The sequence below is a fragment of the Citrus clementina genome, unplaced genomic scaffold, assembly GCF_000493195.1.
Source record: "Citrus clementina cultivar Clemenules unplaced genomic scaffold, Citrus_clementina_v1.0 scaffold_5, whole genome shotgun sequence".
In the NCBI taxonomy this organism is placed as follows: Eukaryota; Viridiplantae; Streptophyta; class Magnoliopsida; order Sapindales; family Rutaceae; genus Citrus; species Citrus x clementina.
The window spans coordinates 18,389,157-18,406,293 of NW_006262201.1; the positions used below are offsets into that span (position 1 = coordinate 18,389,157).

At 34.2% G+C, this 17,137-nt stretch overlaps 3 protein-coding genes across 5 annotated transcripts; 1 reads left to right on the forward strand and 2 right to left on the reverse strand.

Moving 5' to 3' along the window:
* The first annotated feature begins 527 nt into the window (after positions 1-527).
* On the forward strand, positions 528-6,008 carry LOC18042092 (chromatin assembly factor 1 subunit FAS2). 2 transcript variants are annotated; one of them, XM_006432190.2, is made up of 12 exons: positions 528-750; positions 1,647-1,758; positions 2,260-2,286; positions 2,404-2,476; positions 2,795-2,898; positions 2,978-3,189; positions 3,271-3,367; positions 4,549-4,621; positions 4,759-4,847; positions 4,951-5,089; positions 5,211-5,311; positions 5,407-6,008. In XM_006432190.2, exons 1-12 carry the CDS (start codon positions 637-639, stop codon positions 5,850-5,852), a joined length of 1,587 nt encoding a protein of 528 aa, XP_006432253.1. In that variant the 5' UTR covers positions 528-636; the 3' UTR covers positions 5,853-6,008. The 2 variants fall into 2 exon arrangements, with proteins under 2 accessions (XP_006432253.1, XP_024040805.1); XM_024185037.1 differs by having other exon boundaries at positions 5,416-6,008.
* A 424-nt stretch (positions 6,009-6,432) lies between these two features.
* LOC18042093 (vegetative cell wall protein gp1) lies at positions 6,433-7,586 on the reverse strand. Its single transcript, XM_006432191.2, has one exon. It carries the CDS (start codon positions 7,549-7,551, stop codon positions 6,577-6,579), a length of 975 nt encoding a protein of 324 aa, XP_006432254.1. The 5' UTR covers positions 7,552-7,586; the 3' UTR covers positions 6,433-6,576.
* Positions 7,587-8,337: 751 nt separating this feature from the next.
* LOC18042358 (protein trichome berefringence-like 7) lies at positions 8,338-13,032 on the reverse strand. 2 transcript variants are annotated; one of them, XM_006432192.2, is made up of 4 exons: positions 11,406-13,032; positions 10,404-10,562; positions 9,327-9,634; positions 8,338-8,904 (listed from the first exon to the last, which is right to left on the reverse strand). In XM_006432192.2, exons 1-3 carry the CDS (start codon positions 12,275-12,277, stop codon positions 9,337-9,339), a joined length of 1,329 nt encoding a protein of 442 aa, XP_006432255.1. In that variant the 5' UTR covers positions 12,278-13,032; the 3' UTR covers positions 8,338-8,904; positions 9,327-9,336. The 2 variants fall into 2 exon arrangements, with proteins under 2 accessions (XP_006432255.1, XP_024040900.1); XM_024185132.1 differs by having other exon boundaries at positions 8,338-8,907.
* Positions 13,033-17,137: the final 4,105 nt, after the last annotated feature.

Genomic DNA, 17,137 nt, shown 5'->3' on the forward strand with positions numbered 1-17,137 from the left:
TAAAAAATTACATTTTTATTTCAAATAATTAAGATTTGTAATTTTATTACAAACTTTAAAAAAATTATTTTAAGATTTGTAATTTTATTTTTTTAAGATTTTAAGGAAATATCAATAACTTGATCATGGTGAAAATAATTGTTTTAATTACTTATGAAATTGTAAATATTTAGAATTGTAAATATTGGGGGTAATATTGTCTTTTCAAAGTCAACAGTTAGTCAATAAAAATTGTAACTAACGGTAGGGGGCTTTTTGACAAATAAAATGATTTTCACCATCTACTTGCAATAGCCTCAAACCTAAGGGGAGGTTTTTAAAAATTACCTTTTTTTTTTTTCAATTTTTAGGGCTTAATGGGCTGTTTTAAGTGAAATTTGCCCCTTGGGCTGCTAAAAAAATCAACGGGCTGGTCGTCATTTAGAGTTTTAGGCTTGTGTAAGAAAATTAAGCTAACGGGCTAAAGTTACCGTTTCGGCCTACAATTTCCCGCCAAATTTAGGCAACGCGCCATTTGTCCCCCGCATTCTTCACTATCTCTCACCACCCCCAAACGAATAAACCCTAGAATTTATTTGCCTTCACTTTCCCGAGTAAAATTAAGCCGAGAAACCAATCTGGAAAATCAAAACAAAAATGAAAGGTGGCACACTTCAAATTAACTGGCACGACACAAAACCAGTCCTAACCCTAGATTTCCACCCGATATCCGGTTTGCTCGCCACCGGTGGCGCCGACTACGACATCAAGGTTTCCGCTTTTGCATTTCAGTTTTTTTCTTTTCGTTTTCAAATTCGTGGGTGCAATTTTGATCTGAGAACTAGATTTTGTTGAATCGTTTGTATCAACTCATGTTATTATTTAGTGCTTCATTGATAGGTTGTTTGATAAGTCGATCCAAGCCATTTAAAGTGATTGGCAGCTATCTCTGATTGTATTTGATGAGAATCTAAAATATGGGTTAATTTTTTTTTTGAATTAATTAGAGCCATTTACTAAGATTAGTAGACAGATATTTTCTAATTTCTTTTGTTAGAATAATGCATATGATGTTGTGTTTGGTATACGGTGTTCTGTTGGTCTGGGCGGAAGAGAAGGAGGGAAGAGAAAGCTAAAAAAGATCAAAAAGAGATAGAAAGGAAGAAAAGGGTTGTCATTGTTAATTATTTGGTAGGAGAGAAGGAAAGAAAAGACTTTCTGTGTTAATTTTTATATATTTATAATTTATACCAAAAGTTAAGATTAACTGTAGAAAGGGTTATTTTCATCAAACAGCTTTATGCTTCTCGTCACTCTTCCACCATTTAGAGAAAGATTCAGTTATGTGGGTTCAGAGAGATGGGAAGCCTACCACACAGCGAAATGATAAAAACCATTGTACCACTGAGATCAAGTTGGAACAAGTGAAATTTGATTTTTTTTTCCCCTTGTAGTTTCTTAACTAAACATTAGGGATGAAAACAATGAATTAATTCTGGGGTGAAACTAATTAGCGTATTTGGTTCTGTTGAATTTCTGTTATCATTCCAAATTTTCATCTCATATCTCTGGTTTTGCGTCTCCCATTTTATTTATAGCAGTCAGATTTTCTTTTGAGTTGTGAAGTCTTACTTGGGCTGGACTAACTCTAAACGTTAAACTTTCAGATTTGGCTAATAAATTCAGGCGAAAAACAGAAGAAAATCCCAACAGCTTCTTATCAAAATAGCCTCTCTTATCATGGTTCTGCTATAAATATCCTTCGCTTCTCTCCTTGCGGTAAGGGCATAATTTTTTTCCTTGGAGTTGCATGCTCTTATAGATAATGTGAACCAATTTATCTGTAATAACAACATGGTATTTGAATAACATACATGTTTGCATTTATATTTTTCATACAATCTGTTTTCCATTTTGTGTGATATTGGTATTGTTCTCCTATGGGGAAGGCATTGTCCATTTGTGAAAGGTGGCGCTGGATAATTTCATTTTTCCTCATCAGTGTGAGATAGGAAGTGGGAATGATTTTCAGAAAGAAATTATGGTTTTGATGTTGGTTTGCTGATGAGTTACACTCAACTAGTTAGAGAATGTCACATAATATATCCATATATTGTCTAGACAAAACTATCAAGGTTATCTTGTCTCAATAATTTCTCTTACTTGGTTTAAGTGGATATTTACCCACAAGCCTCTTGTTATGCTTTTAATGCTTTCTGCATTGCACTGTATGAATGATATTCTTCCTGATGATGGGATCAATATTTTGCTATTTTGCAGGAGAACAACTTGCTTCTGGTGCCGATGGTATGACTAGAACTGTCGTCATCAATTTGTTCTTTTACATATGATCTGAACCCATTATATGGTTGTGAAATAGTATGTTTAACCAAAAATATCTTAAATTAAGTTTTCCATCTGCAGGTGGCGAGCTGATCATATGGAAGTTACACACAACAGAAACTGGACAAGCATGGAAAGTCCTCAAGAATTTGTCGTAAGGCCTTCAGTAGTTACACTTCTCTTTGCAGTCATGCATGAAAAGTTTTTCTTTTAAAGAACTAGCAACATACAGAGGTTGGGCTCATTTGCTCTTTCTGATCCTCAATTAGGCTGATAAGTGTTGAATCAGAGGGCTTTCCTTGTCGTTCTATGAGAAAGATTCTACAGAATTCTACCATGTTTTGAGTACATAATGAAATTAATGTGTCATATTCATCAATGTTTACAAATAAAGATATTTAAAAAAAAAGGAAAAAAGCAAAGCAACATAACTTCTGCGTAACGGACTGATTATTAGATTTTTTTGTGACAGATTTCACCGCAAGGATGTTCTAGACCTGCAGTGGTCGACTGATGGTGCATTTCTACTCTCTGGATCTGTTGACAATTCTTGCATTATTTGGGATGTTAACAAAGGTAAGAAAGAGTTCATAAAGTTGCACTTAATGTGATTTATTATATTTTATCCTTAACAATCTTTGTTTCTGATCTTCAGGTTCAGTTCTTCAGATATTAGATGCCCATTTCCATTATGTCCAGGGTGTGGCTTGGGATCCATTGTCCAAGTATGTTGCCTCTCTTAGTTCAGATAGAACTTGTCGAATTTATGCCAATAGGCCTACAAAATCAAAAGGCGTTGAGAAGATGAACTATGTTTGTCAGCATGTCATTACAAAGGCAGGACAGCATTCAACTGATGATTCTAAGGTTAAAGAATTGTTAATTATCTCCAGTTGCTTTGTAGTATGAATGGAATCTAATAAACCCCATTCCTGAGTTGACATGCAGTCTGCAAAAAATCATCTCTTTCATGATGAAACACTTCCATCATTTTTTCGAAGATTAGCATGGTCACCTGATGGATCATTTTTACTTGTACCAGCAGGTACGAAACTAAGGATTCCAACTCTAATTCAATATTATGTCAACAGTTAGTTATTTCTATCTGATTGTCAGTTGTCTGGAAAAGCTTGTTTCTGTAACATTGATATCTCTGGGAGTCTGATGTGTATGTCATGTTGCACTCTTTATCTTCTCTTGTTGATGTATCATATCAGACTTGACGCATGTGTTTTCATAAAAGGCTTATTTTTATAGCATGTATTTTGAACCAAGGGTAATAAATGGGCCTTTGGTCCAATGGAAGAAGCCTTGCACTTACAATGTTGAGTGCAAGGGTTCGAGCTTCCATAAGAGCATTATGGGGGTTAATTTCAGTACTCCCTCAATTATCAACATAATTGAGTGGAGACAGTCTCTCCTTTACGAAATGTGAGTGGATAGGCACCCCTCGAATATTAGAGAGGGTTTAAAATATTTGGGCAAGTGTTTCAGTGTGTTAATATATGGCGGTAGTCCCAGTTATATAGTATGATTGTAAATATTAATTGTAATGTCTGATGTAATGTCGATAACATCTGTGTATAACAGACTTCAAAAAAAAAAAAAAGGTAATAGATTGGTTAAAGTGTCGGTTGTTCAAGGCCTATGGACAGCCTTGCATGGGTTTGGAACTCACAGCTTTGTCTTGTAGCCTGGAATTAATCTAATTTTCATTAAAATCCCATAATTTTTCACTATTAATGTATGTATTTATTGGGAGTGGACAGCTAGGACCAATAAAAGTGTTGCTTTGTTAGTGACCTCGTGTACTGATAAATATTTGATTATATGGTTCTTTCCTGTATATGTTAAACGTATATTCCTATCATCCCTTCTTTTCTCAAATGAAAAAACTAGTATATTACTAGAACAGGGACAAACTACCATGTTACTTCTTTTTTACTACTGCTCCTACTGCATGTGTATAAATGTGGTAAGAAATGAAACTTCATCATTGAGGCATAGACTGTGCATTACCTGTTTACTTTTGAGTAATTGAGATGCAACCTAAGTCCTGGGAATATTACCTTATATCTTCGTTTAAGAATCTAATCTTTGCTCATCTGATTTTTCAGCAAGACAATTATAAATTATCACATCTGGATCCTTTTATTTCCTTCAATGGTGCCTTTATTTGCCATATATTCATGAAAGTTGTGTGTATTATCCTGTTGACATTTGCAGGTTCTTACAAAATTTCCTCTATGTCTGAATCAATTAATTCAGCTTACATATTTTCCAGAAAGGATCTTTCAAGGTAATACACTTAAACCATATTATTTTGGTTCAGAAATCCTATTTACTTGAGCTTCTTGGTTTTTATCCATTACAAATGGGGAATGAAGCCTGATTGCTTTAATTCATGATAGGCTATATTAATTTGTTGCTCTGCAGGCCTGCTTTGCAGCTCCCAGGTGCTAGCAAACCTGTTGTAGCAGTTCGTTTCTGTCCTCTGGCTTTTAATCTTCGGGAATCAAACTCAGGTACTTTTATGCTGATTTACCTGCCATTTTAATACTATTTGGTCTTATCTTGGCTTGGCAATTGTTTTATGACGATCCCAACAATCTCCGCTTACTTATGCAGCTGGCTTCTTCAAGCTACCTTACCGCCTCATCTTTGCCATTGCAACTCTAAATTCATTATACATCTATGACACAGAGAGTGTTCCACCCATAGCAATCTTGGCTGGCCTCCACTATGCAGCCATAACTGACATTGCATGGTAAGGTTATTTTAGTTATCATGCAACTTTCTCCTGATTAATGTCTGTAAGTTGTTGCTGTGGTCACTATTGATGACATTTTAGGCTGTGCTGATTTGGTTCCTTTATCTTCTGTTTGAAGGTCAAATAATGCTCGTTATTTAGCTTTATCCTCTCAAGATGGTTACTGTACCTTAGTAGAATTTGAAAATGATGAACTTGGAATTCCTATCTCCTTGTCAGGTTTGGCAGCCATCTTTCATTTTCTTCCGCTTCGATTAATTTACTTCCAGCCTTCATTGCTTTCTTAAAGAATCAGCTTAAATCTATTGTGGTAGGAAATAAAGTCAGTAAGGATGAGAACAAGAGCCCTCTTGTAACAAAATCAGAGGACATGATAATTGAGGCAAGTACTAATGATAAATTAGTTACAGCAGAGACGAAAGAACCAGACAAGAGGAAAACAGAAGCAGAAACAAAAGACGATGAAACTGCAATTAATGGTTCTATTGCAGCAGAGAGCAGACTTATTGAACCGGAGAGGAATGAAGCAGAAAGCAGGAAAGCAGAAGCTGAGACAGAAGATGGGAAAAGAACTACAAATGATAGTTCTGACACGGCGGAAAGCAGACCAATGGACTTAGATAGAAATGAAGTAGATAATAGAAAAATAGAAACAGAAAAGATACAAGGGAAACAGGCTCAATCGGCAAGCTCAAGGAGTACTGCTATCCAAAATAAGCCGGCCAAGAGGCGCATTACTCCAATGGCTATTGATCCATAACAACTGTGAAATTAACCTCTGTAAATTAGTTTAATCAAAGTTCTGTCAGCAATTCTTTTTCTGCGATACTGGATGTATAATATAGATATTTAATCAAATCTTAGTTACCAATGCTGAAAACAGTCAGATCACTGACCGCGTTTTCCAATATTCGTCTTCTTTATTTCAATGGATTAAGAAAAAAAATCTTCTTTACACTGTTGGATTAAATGAGATGAATGAGTGAGTATCTTTATATTTAATTTTAATTTTTTTAAGCAAAAAGTTCTTGCTCGGTGTTGTTTATATTTGAAATATGTGTTTCCCTGAATTATGTCAACGTTTGGGCTATTTCATGGCCAAGCTGTTAAAACTTTATTATTTAATGGAGATTTTACAACTTGGAATTTACAGATTGATATGTATGCATAGTTTTTAGATGCTTGCAGGACGTTATAAAGATTCTCAGGAACGTGCAAGAATTGTATTTGGCAGTGGTGATTGTTGTCATGTCTTTTACTCAGTATCGTGATCTTTCTACGGTTTGCTTGGAATTTACGAAAAGGAACATAACACTATAAGTCTATAACAGTAGCACAAAATAAGTTTGACAGGTTTTTATTTGAAACCAATTACTTCTGAAAACATATGGAAAGAATATCATATGCTCATTTATTATTTCAGCAGGTTATTGTTAAACGCTGATCTGTTTGCCGCATACACCTCTCACTTGCATGATTTTCAATCAGGACTTGTGCTCAAGATGGTAATGACTGGATCCTGATGAGGAAGCTGCAAATTCAGAAGCTTGAGGAAGATCTTGTAATGGTGTAGAGTAAGTGCTTCCCCCTGTCGTACCATTTTCTTTGATCTTTTCCTTAATATGCACATCTTCTTCAACGGATAAAATCACAGCTTGTTGATGATGGGGACCTGGCATGATTGTTTCTTGGATTTTGACATGTTCATCTATGTTTATAGTTTCAGTCTTGTTGGCCATTTTATTCTTTCTCTTTTTGATAAAGCAGCATAGAGCAACAGAGAGAAATGCCAGGAAGAATAGACCTCCAAGTGAAACAAAGACAACAACTATAACGGTTGAATGATGCCCTGGGGATGGCGGTGGAGGTGGGACTAAATGAGGAGGGGACGGTGGAGGGAGGGGATGAGGCGGCGGTCTCACAGAGGGTGGTGGGGGTGAAAATGAGTGACTAGGTGGTGTTGCTGGCACCGGAACAGGAAATGGTGGTGGTGGAGTAGGTTTTGGAGGTGGCGGCTTCTTCGGAGCGGATGGAGCATTATGAGGTGGCGCTGCATTTGGAGGGGACAGCGAGTTATGTGGTGGTGCTGCTTTGGGAGGAGATGGAGAGTTGTCAGGTGGTGGAGTATTATTAGCTGGCGGTGTCTTTGGAGGCGATGGGACCTTGTGAGGTGGTGCCATGCTTGGAGGGGATGGAGCCTTATGAGGTGGTGCCGTGTTTGGAGGAGATGGAGAGTTGTGGGGTGGTGGAGTACTATTAGTTGGTGGTGTCTTTGGAGGCGAGGGAGCCTTGTGAGCTGGTGCTGCATTTGGAGGGGATGGAGAGCCATGCGGTGGTGTTGCTTTTGGAGGAGATGGAGAGCCGTGAGGTGGTGCTGCTTTTGGAGGAGATTGAGGATTATGAGGTGGTGGCAAAGGAAAGTATGGAAAATAGTAGTCAGAGTTTTGAATGGAAGCCATTGTAATAGATTGAGTGTTTGTGCTGGTGCTGAACTTCTGATGGTGAATATGGCATTTGTTAATGCGTATTTGTAATGCTGACTTACCGCGTGATCTAAGAGTATCAATTGTTTTATGTTTTGAAATCTTCTAAGGTTTAAGTAACTTGACTCTCAGGCTAAGTTTTTGAAGAGTTGTCATTGATTGCATTGAAAAACACTTCTTCTTTTGTACTGTTTTCCCCCGAAAGAGTTTCTCTGCATTTGTTTATTTATCCTGAAAATAAAAGATGCTACAGATTGATGTGAGAGTTTGTTTTCTACAAAATTGACCAAATTGATGTGGCCATACATTCTTCCTTAAAACGTGTCTCTCTCACCTCTCAAGTTCATGCAGTCATTTACCTCCTCAACATAGGATAGCTGAGGTAGGTTGAAGGGCTAGAAGATTCCCCCAAATCAACTACTTCCTTTCTTGTCTCTTACAAGTTCTTTATTATTATTATTATTATTATTATTCTTTTTAAATCATCATTATACGTGAAGAAAATTCAATTTATTTCATCAGATTCCATATTTCTTGATCATTCAATAAAATTGAACAGCTTTAGTGTTCTTTGCTTTTGCAGACTTAAATGATTTTGGGGTCAAGTTCTAGCCAATCAGCTGGTTTTCATATGGGATTGCTCTAAAATATTGGCATCTCGTTTCTGATGCATCTTCATTTACTTGGCAAAATCCATGAACTCAAGACTGGCAAACAATCCATCCATTAGAGAGCTACATGACACTTGAGAAAACAGGGGAAGATTTTTCATCATTTCACTAAATTACTGAGCAACTCAGTGTCATTTAACCACAATGGTATATCCTTACTATGAGGAACAGAAAAATTTACATAAATCATGAGAAGGATAAAGCATTCCTACCTAATCATTTGCCTTACTTTTTGAACAATCGTGTGAGAAAGAATCCACTTCACTACCAAAACTTTGATTACAGAACAGATGAGGCAAAAAGGTTACATCTATGGGACCAAATTTTAGTCCCTTCTCACAATACAAAAGAATTTGATGAAAGAATGAAATAAACCAGTCCTGCAAAAACTGTTTTATCCATGTAATTCTACTACATTTCTCGGGAAAACAGGGGGTTAGATCAAGAGATCCAAAAAATCGTTGCATCTGTGTTTGCCAAACACAACAGATTTTAGTTAGGGGAAGAATCCAGTTCATCTGACCAACTTCTCCTGGCTTAAGAAAATGGTACAGAAAGGCTCATTAGCTACAAGTTGCATATTTGTGTCCTTGCTGAGGTTCAGCTGGTGCTCCTATAATTAGTTTGCTTACTCTTATCTACTGAAGAGGAGCGGTAACTGCTAAGATAAAATAATAATTAATAAATAAATAAGAGAAATGAAATTTTATATGTTGATTTTAGATTAGGTTAGTGATAAAATTTTGAAAAGTAGGTGGGGGTTTCATTTTTCAGAGATCATGTAAGTTGTTATATTCAGATTATACACATTGGAGAGAGAGAGTTGAAAGTGATAGGGAAAGTGCCAAGATAGTGAAATAGTGACACAATATGAAACAAAAACAGTGAACGAGCTTTTTCATTGAAGCCGTAGGTGGTGAGAGTAATAAAGAACGGACAAGTAGAAAGTAGAGTATTTGTTAGAAGAGAAATAAAGGATATGTGACAACCCAGACAGTCTGTTCACCGGATTTATAAGGTTAAACTACGCTGAGTCACACCACTCAAGTAGAAGACAACCAGGAAGGAAAAGAAACTCACCTGAAGCCAATCATTGGAGATGGAGTCCGCAATCATGAAAGAGGCATGAGAAGAAAATTTCATTCCACACATCAGGTACTCCAGGCAGACACCAATGGGCACAGTCAGGTGCCGATTGATTGTCATTCCACTGACCCACATGTGCATCACTTCGAAAAGAAGACAAGGATGTTATATTCAGAACTGTTATAGGAATTTTCATATTCTTTATCACCTCCAATACACTGTCTGAAAATACATGGTGTTCCCTTCCAATAGGTTCTGTCATGGGATTCTGGGTAACATTGCACAACCTATGAGACTGATCACTGATGCAAAACAAAACAATATTAATAGCGAAGACTGAAGGAGGATGGAGATAAAATCCCATCTAACTTTGATGTGGATTGGAAGAGGACAAATGCAGAAACAGGAAATTCATTCAGCAAAGAGATTTAATGAATAATTAGAGCTTCTAAATGTATGAATGACAAAATCCAATGGTTTCAGAGCCCCCAGCGGTTTTCCTCAAATACGCTTAGATCCAAAAAAATAAAAATTTTCATTTTCAATCAGAAATCCTTGAGGTTAGGCTGAAGATTAACAATAGGGGGTTTTGATGAAATTTTTTAACGTGAGGTTTTTCTAATAAAAAGGTAAAATTCTTGGGCTTTTATGTAGTTAAGGTCTGCGATACTTTCTCATCAAACTTAAATGATGGTTGGTTGCAGCTAATAAGCACTATCCAGGGAAATGGCCTCCTTTAGAATCCATGATTTTTGAGAGAACCATAATTTATCAACTTATGAATACAACAGAACGTTCTAATTATAAACTGCATATATAGCTCAAAAGAGAAACATATGTTCATTCAAAGAGACAAATTGCAACCTAACACATTCTCTTGGTGAAGAATTGCTGTATATAGCTTTAGGGTGATCTTGCATTGTGAACAGAGAAAAAATACAGTTTTTATGAGAATGAAGAAGGATGATTTGTCTGCACTTGGAATCAGACTTGTTTGAAGCAACTATATGATGTGGAAAGCAGAAAATGCTCCAACTTTAGAGATTAAGAATATCAACAATGAAGGGATACCTCCAGTGAGATGGCTCAAATGTCCGAAAAAAGACGCGCGTTTTATTTGTGTCTATTGACCTTTCAACCCATGCTGCCCAAGTGCCTAGTGCTAATCTGAAGGCAGTATGAATAGACATTCCGAGCTTCAGTGAATTTCCAACCTGGAAATAGCAACCCCTGTCCAAAACATTGAGATCATTTCATACTTGAATTAATAGAAATGTTGAATCAAGCAACAATAGGGAGGAGTAGGTCTGCTTGAATGCAGAGTGCACAATAGATCAAATAATATTATGATGCTCATGCAAAGGAATTATACAGTCATTTGCCTAAAAGAAATTCATTAAAGGTGTATATCTTTCAAAGGACACAATTGTTTCCAGATGTTGCACTTACATTTCATAAGCAAACTGTTCAACTTATTCTCTTGCTCAGAGGTCAGTGGATAATAACTAGTTTCTCTCTAGAGGTCAAACGAGAAACTAATCACTAAAACTACTTCAACAAAATTATTCTACAATAGTTTAGAAAGATGTCTTTTCTTCTAGCAGGAACTCACAAATCAAGCAAGGAAAGAGGCCATCATTAGCATAGATCGTACCAATAGAGAAAGGAAGAAAGAGAGAACAGCTGTAACTTGTTAAATTATACAATAAAAAGAAAAATCCTCAAAAAATATGCCAAAAGAAGATTCGAGGCGCTCTAAACATAAAAAAATTAAGTCGAAGATCCATCTACTCTACAAGTTCTTTAACCATGTGAATGCTTTTCAATAACTTAGAAGTGTAACATTGATTCTAAATATGTCAATTCAGAAAAGATGACCAAAGCACCAACCAAAATACAAAGCCTAGGCTGGCAAATCTAATCGATGCTGTATTGTAACCATGGAAGATCATTGCATGCAATATCCAAAGAACAGCATTACCATATCCACCAAATCATATTATCGTACTCTTCAAATATATATAGTACACTATAACTTCATATGTGAGTAACCATACATAACAAGGAACTTACACTTGAAAAAGCTTCCCTGGCACCCACCACTGTCCTGTGTTGAATATGAGAATGTCTGCATGAAGCCACTCATTGCTGATATTATCCAACTTGTCCAATTTAAGAGTTGAAGTTACCCTCCTTGGGGCATGTCTAGGTATCAAACCATGTTGTACCAAGAAAACCGATCGAAAGAACTCAATAGTAAAATTAAAAGAACTAAACCGCACACCTAAAAATCTAATCCGTTTTGTTATATTATTCCCATTGACTTCATAAACACTCTTCTTATCCTCCACCCGAGTCATAAGTAAGCATATCAATGATTCCCATTGTGTTCTACTCATGGAATCACCAACAAAAACAATCCTCTTATTCCGAAACCTTTCCAAGATACTGTACTCATCAAACCTTGGTAAATCACAATGCTTTGGCTTCCACCTCCATTTAAGATAATCATTATCACTCCTTCCATTACCTAAGCAATTGAATCCTTGCTCTGCAAATGGACATTCTGAAGCATTGTACAATGGATAAGCATCATCCAAAACCCAACTTCCATTAAAAATATCACAGCCAACCATTGAATTGTTGAATACCGACAAACTATAACCAAGGAATTCAGGACTGAGACTTGGAAGCACATATATGTAACCACCAGCAAAGAATATAATAAAGGAAACAAAGAGCCCTATCACAATAAGCATTCGAGACCATTGTGAGACACAGCTCAATCGATTAGGTCTTGGGCTTGCAGCACTCAAGGCTTTAGGACTTCCACCATTCAGGGGAGACAAGGTGCTTCGGTTTATTGACTTGCTCCTGCCAAATAGTATGGTCTTGTTGATGGACGAGCTCCTATTCAATGATTTACTCTTCCTGTAGCTGCTCATTATCTATATCCCTGATGATTGACAAGATCCAACAACCCACTATTCCAACTAAGCATCATCTTAACAAACCTATCGCTATTATTCAACACACTCACCACCAAAACTGAATTTATTGCTACTTCAAGATCCCCAATAATCCGTCTTTCCATGCGAAACTTTAAGCCCATTATAGAATGAATCAAGGAACCATCAACCGAGCCATTATCATATCAGAATCATTTTATACGACAACCTCATCATCTCAAAGAAACACAAGAGTCCCACAGTACAACATTAGCAATATCCTTAGAAATTATAACACAAATCTACATTCAATCCAAATATTCAAATTTCACAAGCTCAAAAGTCATGTCAGACTTCTGCTTACAACAGATAAAGAACTGATCAAATGACCAAATGGAATGAGCATCCTAAAACTCAAGAAAATCATACCCAGATGAAAAAGGAAAAATAAACATTTTTTAACAATACATGATAAACCTGTGAAGACAGGTAGTAGCTGATCGTTTAATGCAGAGTTGAAGAGAAATTACCATTTGAGTTATTGAGAATTTCCTTGACTGATTCAGAAACGGAGTGATGGGTGCGGAAAAGTCAATGAATGACGAGGAAATGGACACAGATGAGGGTTTTGAAGTGGAAAGGACCGAAGAGAGAGGTGCTGCAGATGCATGGAAGAAACTGAAAGCAAGAAAAAACAAGAAGGAAAGAAGCGTAGAGAGTGCATATAATAATTCTTGTGGTTGGAGACTCGGTAAAAGTGAGGGTTAGTTTTGGCTTTTGCTAATTTGATTGGAATAATAATCTGTCAGTCATTACTTGCATTTCGAGAATAAAACGTATACGTCTTAATTTTTAAAAATAAAATAAGAATTTTTTTTTTAATTTCTATTTGTCTTTAAAATGCTTAATTCTTGTGTACCAGCTTTTTGTTTGAGTTAACGTCTCTTCATTATAACTTATCTAATAGTTGTACGTACTTATTTTATTTTTAAGTTTTTATTAAAATTTTTATTATTGTTTGATTATTTTATTAGTAGAGTTTTTAAAAATTAAATAAGTTATTTTACTTCTATTAGTAAAAGTTTAAATTTTAAGATTTTGACAAAGGTTGAATGACAATAGAGGTTGGAAAACTTTTCTTAAATATTAAAATATTTAAAATATACTTACTTATTTAATAATTTTATTTCATTTTTTTATGATATAACTTTAAAAATTTTGTCTATTAGGATAATTTTATAATTTTTAATAAAATATTTTTTAGATAAAAGCTCTATTAATAAAAACCCTATTTAAATAAACTTTATTTCAAGAACTGTACAAAATGAAGCCTCAACAAAAAAAAAAAAATCTCACTTATCATTTATACATGTGCGGTTAGAATTACTACATATTTATACTCTATAATAATTAAAAGATATTGTGTTAAATTAAACTAAACATTCTCATTTTTTCCAACATTCTATATCCAAACAATAATGAATTGTGTTCTTAACATTCAGCCCAATTAGTTAAAAAAAATAACAATAATTGAAATGTTCAATTTTAGTAATTTATACATTTACATTTTATTGAGTGTTTTATATCCAAATAGATGAATCGTATTTATAATGATATCGAATAAAACCTTATAAAAAATCAATAATTAAAAAACATATTGCGTATTTGTTAATGTATTATACGTGTTCCAGAGATGGCTACCATTGAGTAAATAACTCTTCGGAGTTTATATTTTCATGAAAATGAAATCAAGACAAAATACAAAAAAGTTCACATCACCACTTCATGGATAATCATTGGAGGAAAATTTTCACTCCGATACTAAATTTTGTGGAATGTTAAGGGGATCACTTCAATCTTTTTCACGTAAGAGTCTTTTTATGTGGGGTTTCATTCGAACTCCATAAAAGTATTATGGAATTTTATTTTTGAGTTTCATTTCTTCCTCAATTATGATACAATTAAGTAAAAATAGTTTTCTTTCTTACGAGATGTAAGTAAAATAAACGTGCATAAATATTAGTGAGGGTTAAAATTTAGTCTGTACTTTATAATTTGATGGATTTATAAATATTTATAATAATCTGATTATAATATCGGTGCCAAAAAAAAAAAAAAACCGTTAATGTGAAAAACAATCAACATTACCAGGTCTAATATCTAATTTGTGGCCTAACTAATTACTAACTCAAAAATTTGTAACGAATAAATAGACCCAAGCCCCATATAGATGAATCCACTAGATCGGGGTCCATCCCAATAAAACCCTTAACAAAGCTCACAAAGAGAGCTTAGCCCAAAGTTATGATTTGGGCTAGCTTAGATAAAAAAAATCTTAAAAAGGCTTTACAAGCCCAAATCATATCTTAAAATAGATATACTCTTGAAATTCTTTCTTAATTAAACAACCTTGAAGACTTTTAATTTTCTTTTTTTAAGTATAATTTAGCTGTTAAGAAACCTAAAGAGCCACTTTGATTGAGATTTGGTGAGTACGTATAAATATTATAAAAAGAATACCATTTTTTCTTTGTTGGTTCATTTTGAACCATAGGATAGTCGGGTTGATTATTTGTGCCTTGAGTCTTTGATGGTAGCATGTTTATAGTTTTCACATTATTGCAAAGTTTGATTTTACTTTTAACAAGAGAGATGACTTCTGAAATGAACAAAAGATGACATATAAAATAATCAAGTTCATGAAAAGCTACACAACCATGACAAGTTTTTATGATTATCACTTGTTTGTTACAGAGGTGATATCTAAATAAAGTCATCATCTTTTATTTAACACTATAAATGACTCAAATTCAATGACTCGTTTCTCTTGATTGAAACAGTGCTACTATACATTCCAAAATTTAAAATATGCGAACATTAGAAATTATAGTTAAGTGCGAAATTCTGCACGAATTTTTGTATGAACATTCATATTTACAATACTATAAAGATTACCTCGTTACCATTTTTAGTGTTATAACTCTGTGAGTCTATACAAAATTGACTCTAACATATGTACAAATAATAAATTTTTTATTTTTTTTAAGAATAATAAATTTGTAGCTAATTCTCTCGTTAAAATAAGATTCTAGATACAATCTTTTTAACTGTAGAAATCGGAATACTTGGCCTTATGAGTTCAAGTCTATTACATATACATTATCGTTTCTTTATTTCTATAACTTGTTCTCCTGTTTTATTAATAAAATGACTTGTCTATTAGTAAAAACTAAAAAGGATTAAAAAAATAAAAAAGAGAAAAAAGAGGTACGACCAAATCCAGGATAGAATCTTTGAATTTAATTCCTAGACGTGCTAGAGCTACACACACACATATATATATATATATATATATATATGAAATGAGTGTGATCCAGTCCCACAAAATGACGTACTTGCTGCCAATAACTCTTAAGACTGATTTGATTTTCTCAACATATGACAAAATGGGTTTCGATTTTGTCTCACAAAATCACCATAAAAGCAGCCAAGCTAGCTACTCCCTTCATTCAAAGCTAGCTGTATATATAGGTCCTCCATTCCCTAGTACATCACAAATCAACAAAAAATTAAATAAATTTAAATTTAAAGGTTTAATTTCAATTCCCATAAACCAAAGAAACAGACTTCAAATTTAACATTAATGAAAGCATCGTGACGTTACAGAAGGTCACTAAAATCAATTATCAAGAAGAATATGATAAGAATTAAATCACATGTGTACTAGAGTAGTTACAAAAATAAATATGAACAAATAAATACCACCATATACAGTGAATTAGTTATATATGACCTTCATTATATTTTCTAGATCTTTAGCAGCTATATTTTCTTTTCTTTTTAGTTAAATGAAACTTGTGCGCAGAAAAATGACATTATTCGAACCATTTCAGCACTTGCTACCTCATAATCAATTACCCAGAATTCTATAAATTGTTAATTAATATTACTCTCATTTTGCAGCAAATCATAATTTAAATCTCTTGTATTTTTCAACCCATTTTCAGATTAATATATGCGCACCCAATTTAGTATCATTGTCTCTATACATTGAGTGGCAAACTGCCAAAGTCATCTAATCTTTAGCAACCATAGCATATGAAAGTTCATAACATCACCTCATGCTTTCATGCTTATCAATAATTAATTAATCACCTTCAGTTATCGTAATATCTTTATCATCTTCATTTACTCTCAAAATTCATGTTAAATAATGTTGAGTGCACCCATGCCTCGACTAAGACCATTATAAGTTAATATATACGCCGAATTCCTCACCGATGAGAACTCTTGTAATATATTTTGAAGTGCGAATCCAGACTATAAACCATTGTTTAGACTTTAGAACCAAAACGCTCGAGACATCCGCAATTGAGAAATATTATGTTTAATTAATATTGTCATTTATGAGTTTTAAATACCTTCCAAAGTGGGCATAGATTTTCATCAAGCTACGCTATAACAAAATTTATGTATGCAAAAAATTAAATCCTAGCTTATCATCTAACTATTGATGCTAATAGTTTCATGAACAACAATAATAATGATCAAAATCCCCAACAACAACATTTTGTTTTTAGAATTTTCTGTGATTTCACTAAAATTTATTTTCTGTTTCCAAAAACATTGTGACAACTCAAGAACTTTAGCATGAGAATTCCCTGCTTTGAATTTGGTATCACTAATTATTGACTATAGTCCATAAATTAAGGTCAATATTGATCCTTTAGTCTCCCTAGTTTAAGTTAATTATCTTCTAATCACTCCCTACTATAATTTTAAAATCGTTCAAAAAGTTCTCTATCATTACTCCTATACCTTAATTTTTCAACGACAAAATGGTATTTTTATCTAATA

Bases quoted from the DNA above. Each gene is read 5' to 3' on its own strand.
- LOC18042092 (XM_006432190.2), top strand. From the start codon at position 637: ATGAAAGGTGGCACACTTCAAATTAACTGGCACGACACAAAACCAGTC. The intron at 1,759-2,259 runs GTAAGGGCATAA...GCTATTTTGCAG, and splicing joins CCTTCGCTTCTCTCCTTGCG to GAGAACAACTTGCTTCTGGT. The intron at 2,899-2,977 runs GTAAGAAAGAGT...TCTGATCTTCAG, and splicing joins TATTTGGGATGTTAACAAAG to GTTCAGTTCTTCAGATATTA.
- LOC18042093 (XM_006432191.2), bottom strand. From the start codon at position 7,551: ATGGCTTCCATTCAAAACTCTGACTACTATTTTCCATACTTTCCTTTG.
- LOC18042358 (XM_006432192.2), bottom strand. From the start codon at position 12,277: ATGAGCAGCTACAGGAAGAGTAAATCATTGAATAGGAGCTCGTCCATC. The intron at 10,563-11,405 runs GTAAGTTCCTTG...TGTTTTGGACAG, and splicing joins CCAGGGAAGCTTTTTCAAGT to GGGTTGCTATTTCCAGGTTG. The intron at 9,635-10,403 runs GTATCCCTTCAT...GTTTTGCATCAG, and splicing joins TTTGAGCCATCTCACTGGAG to TGATCAGTCTCATAGGTTGT.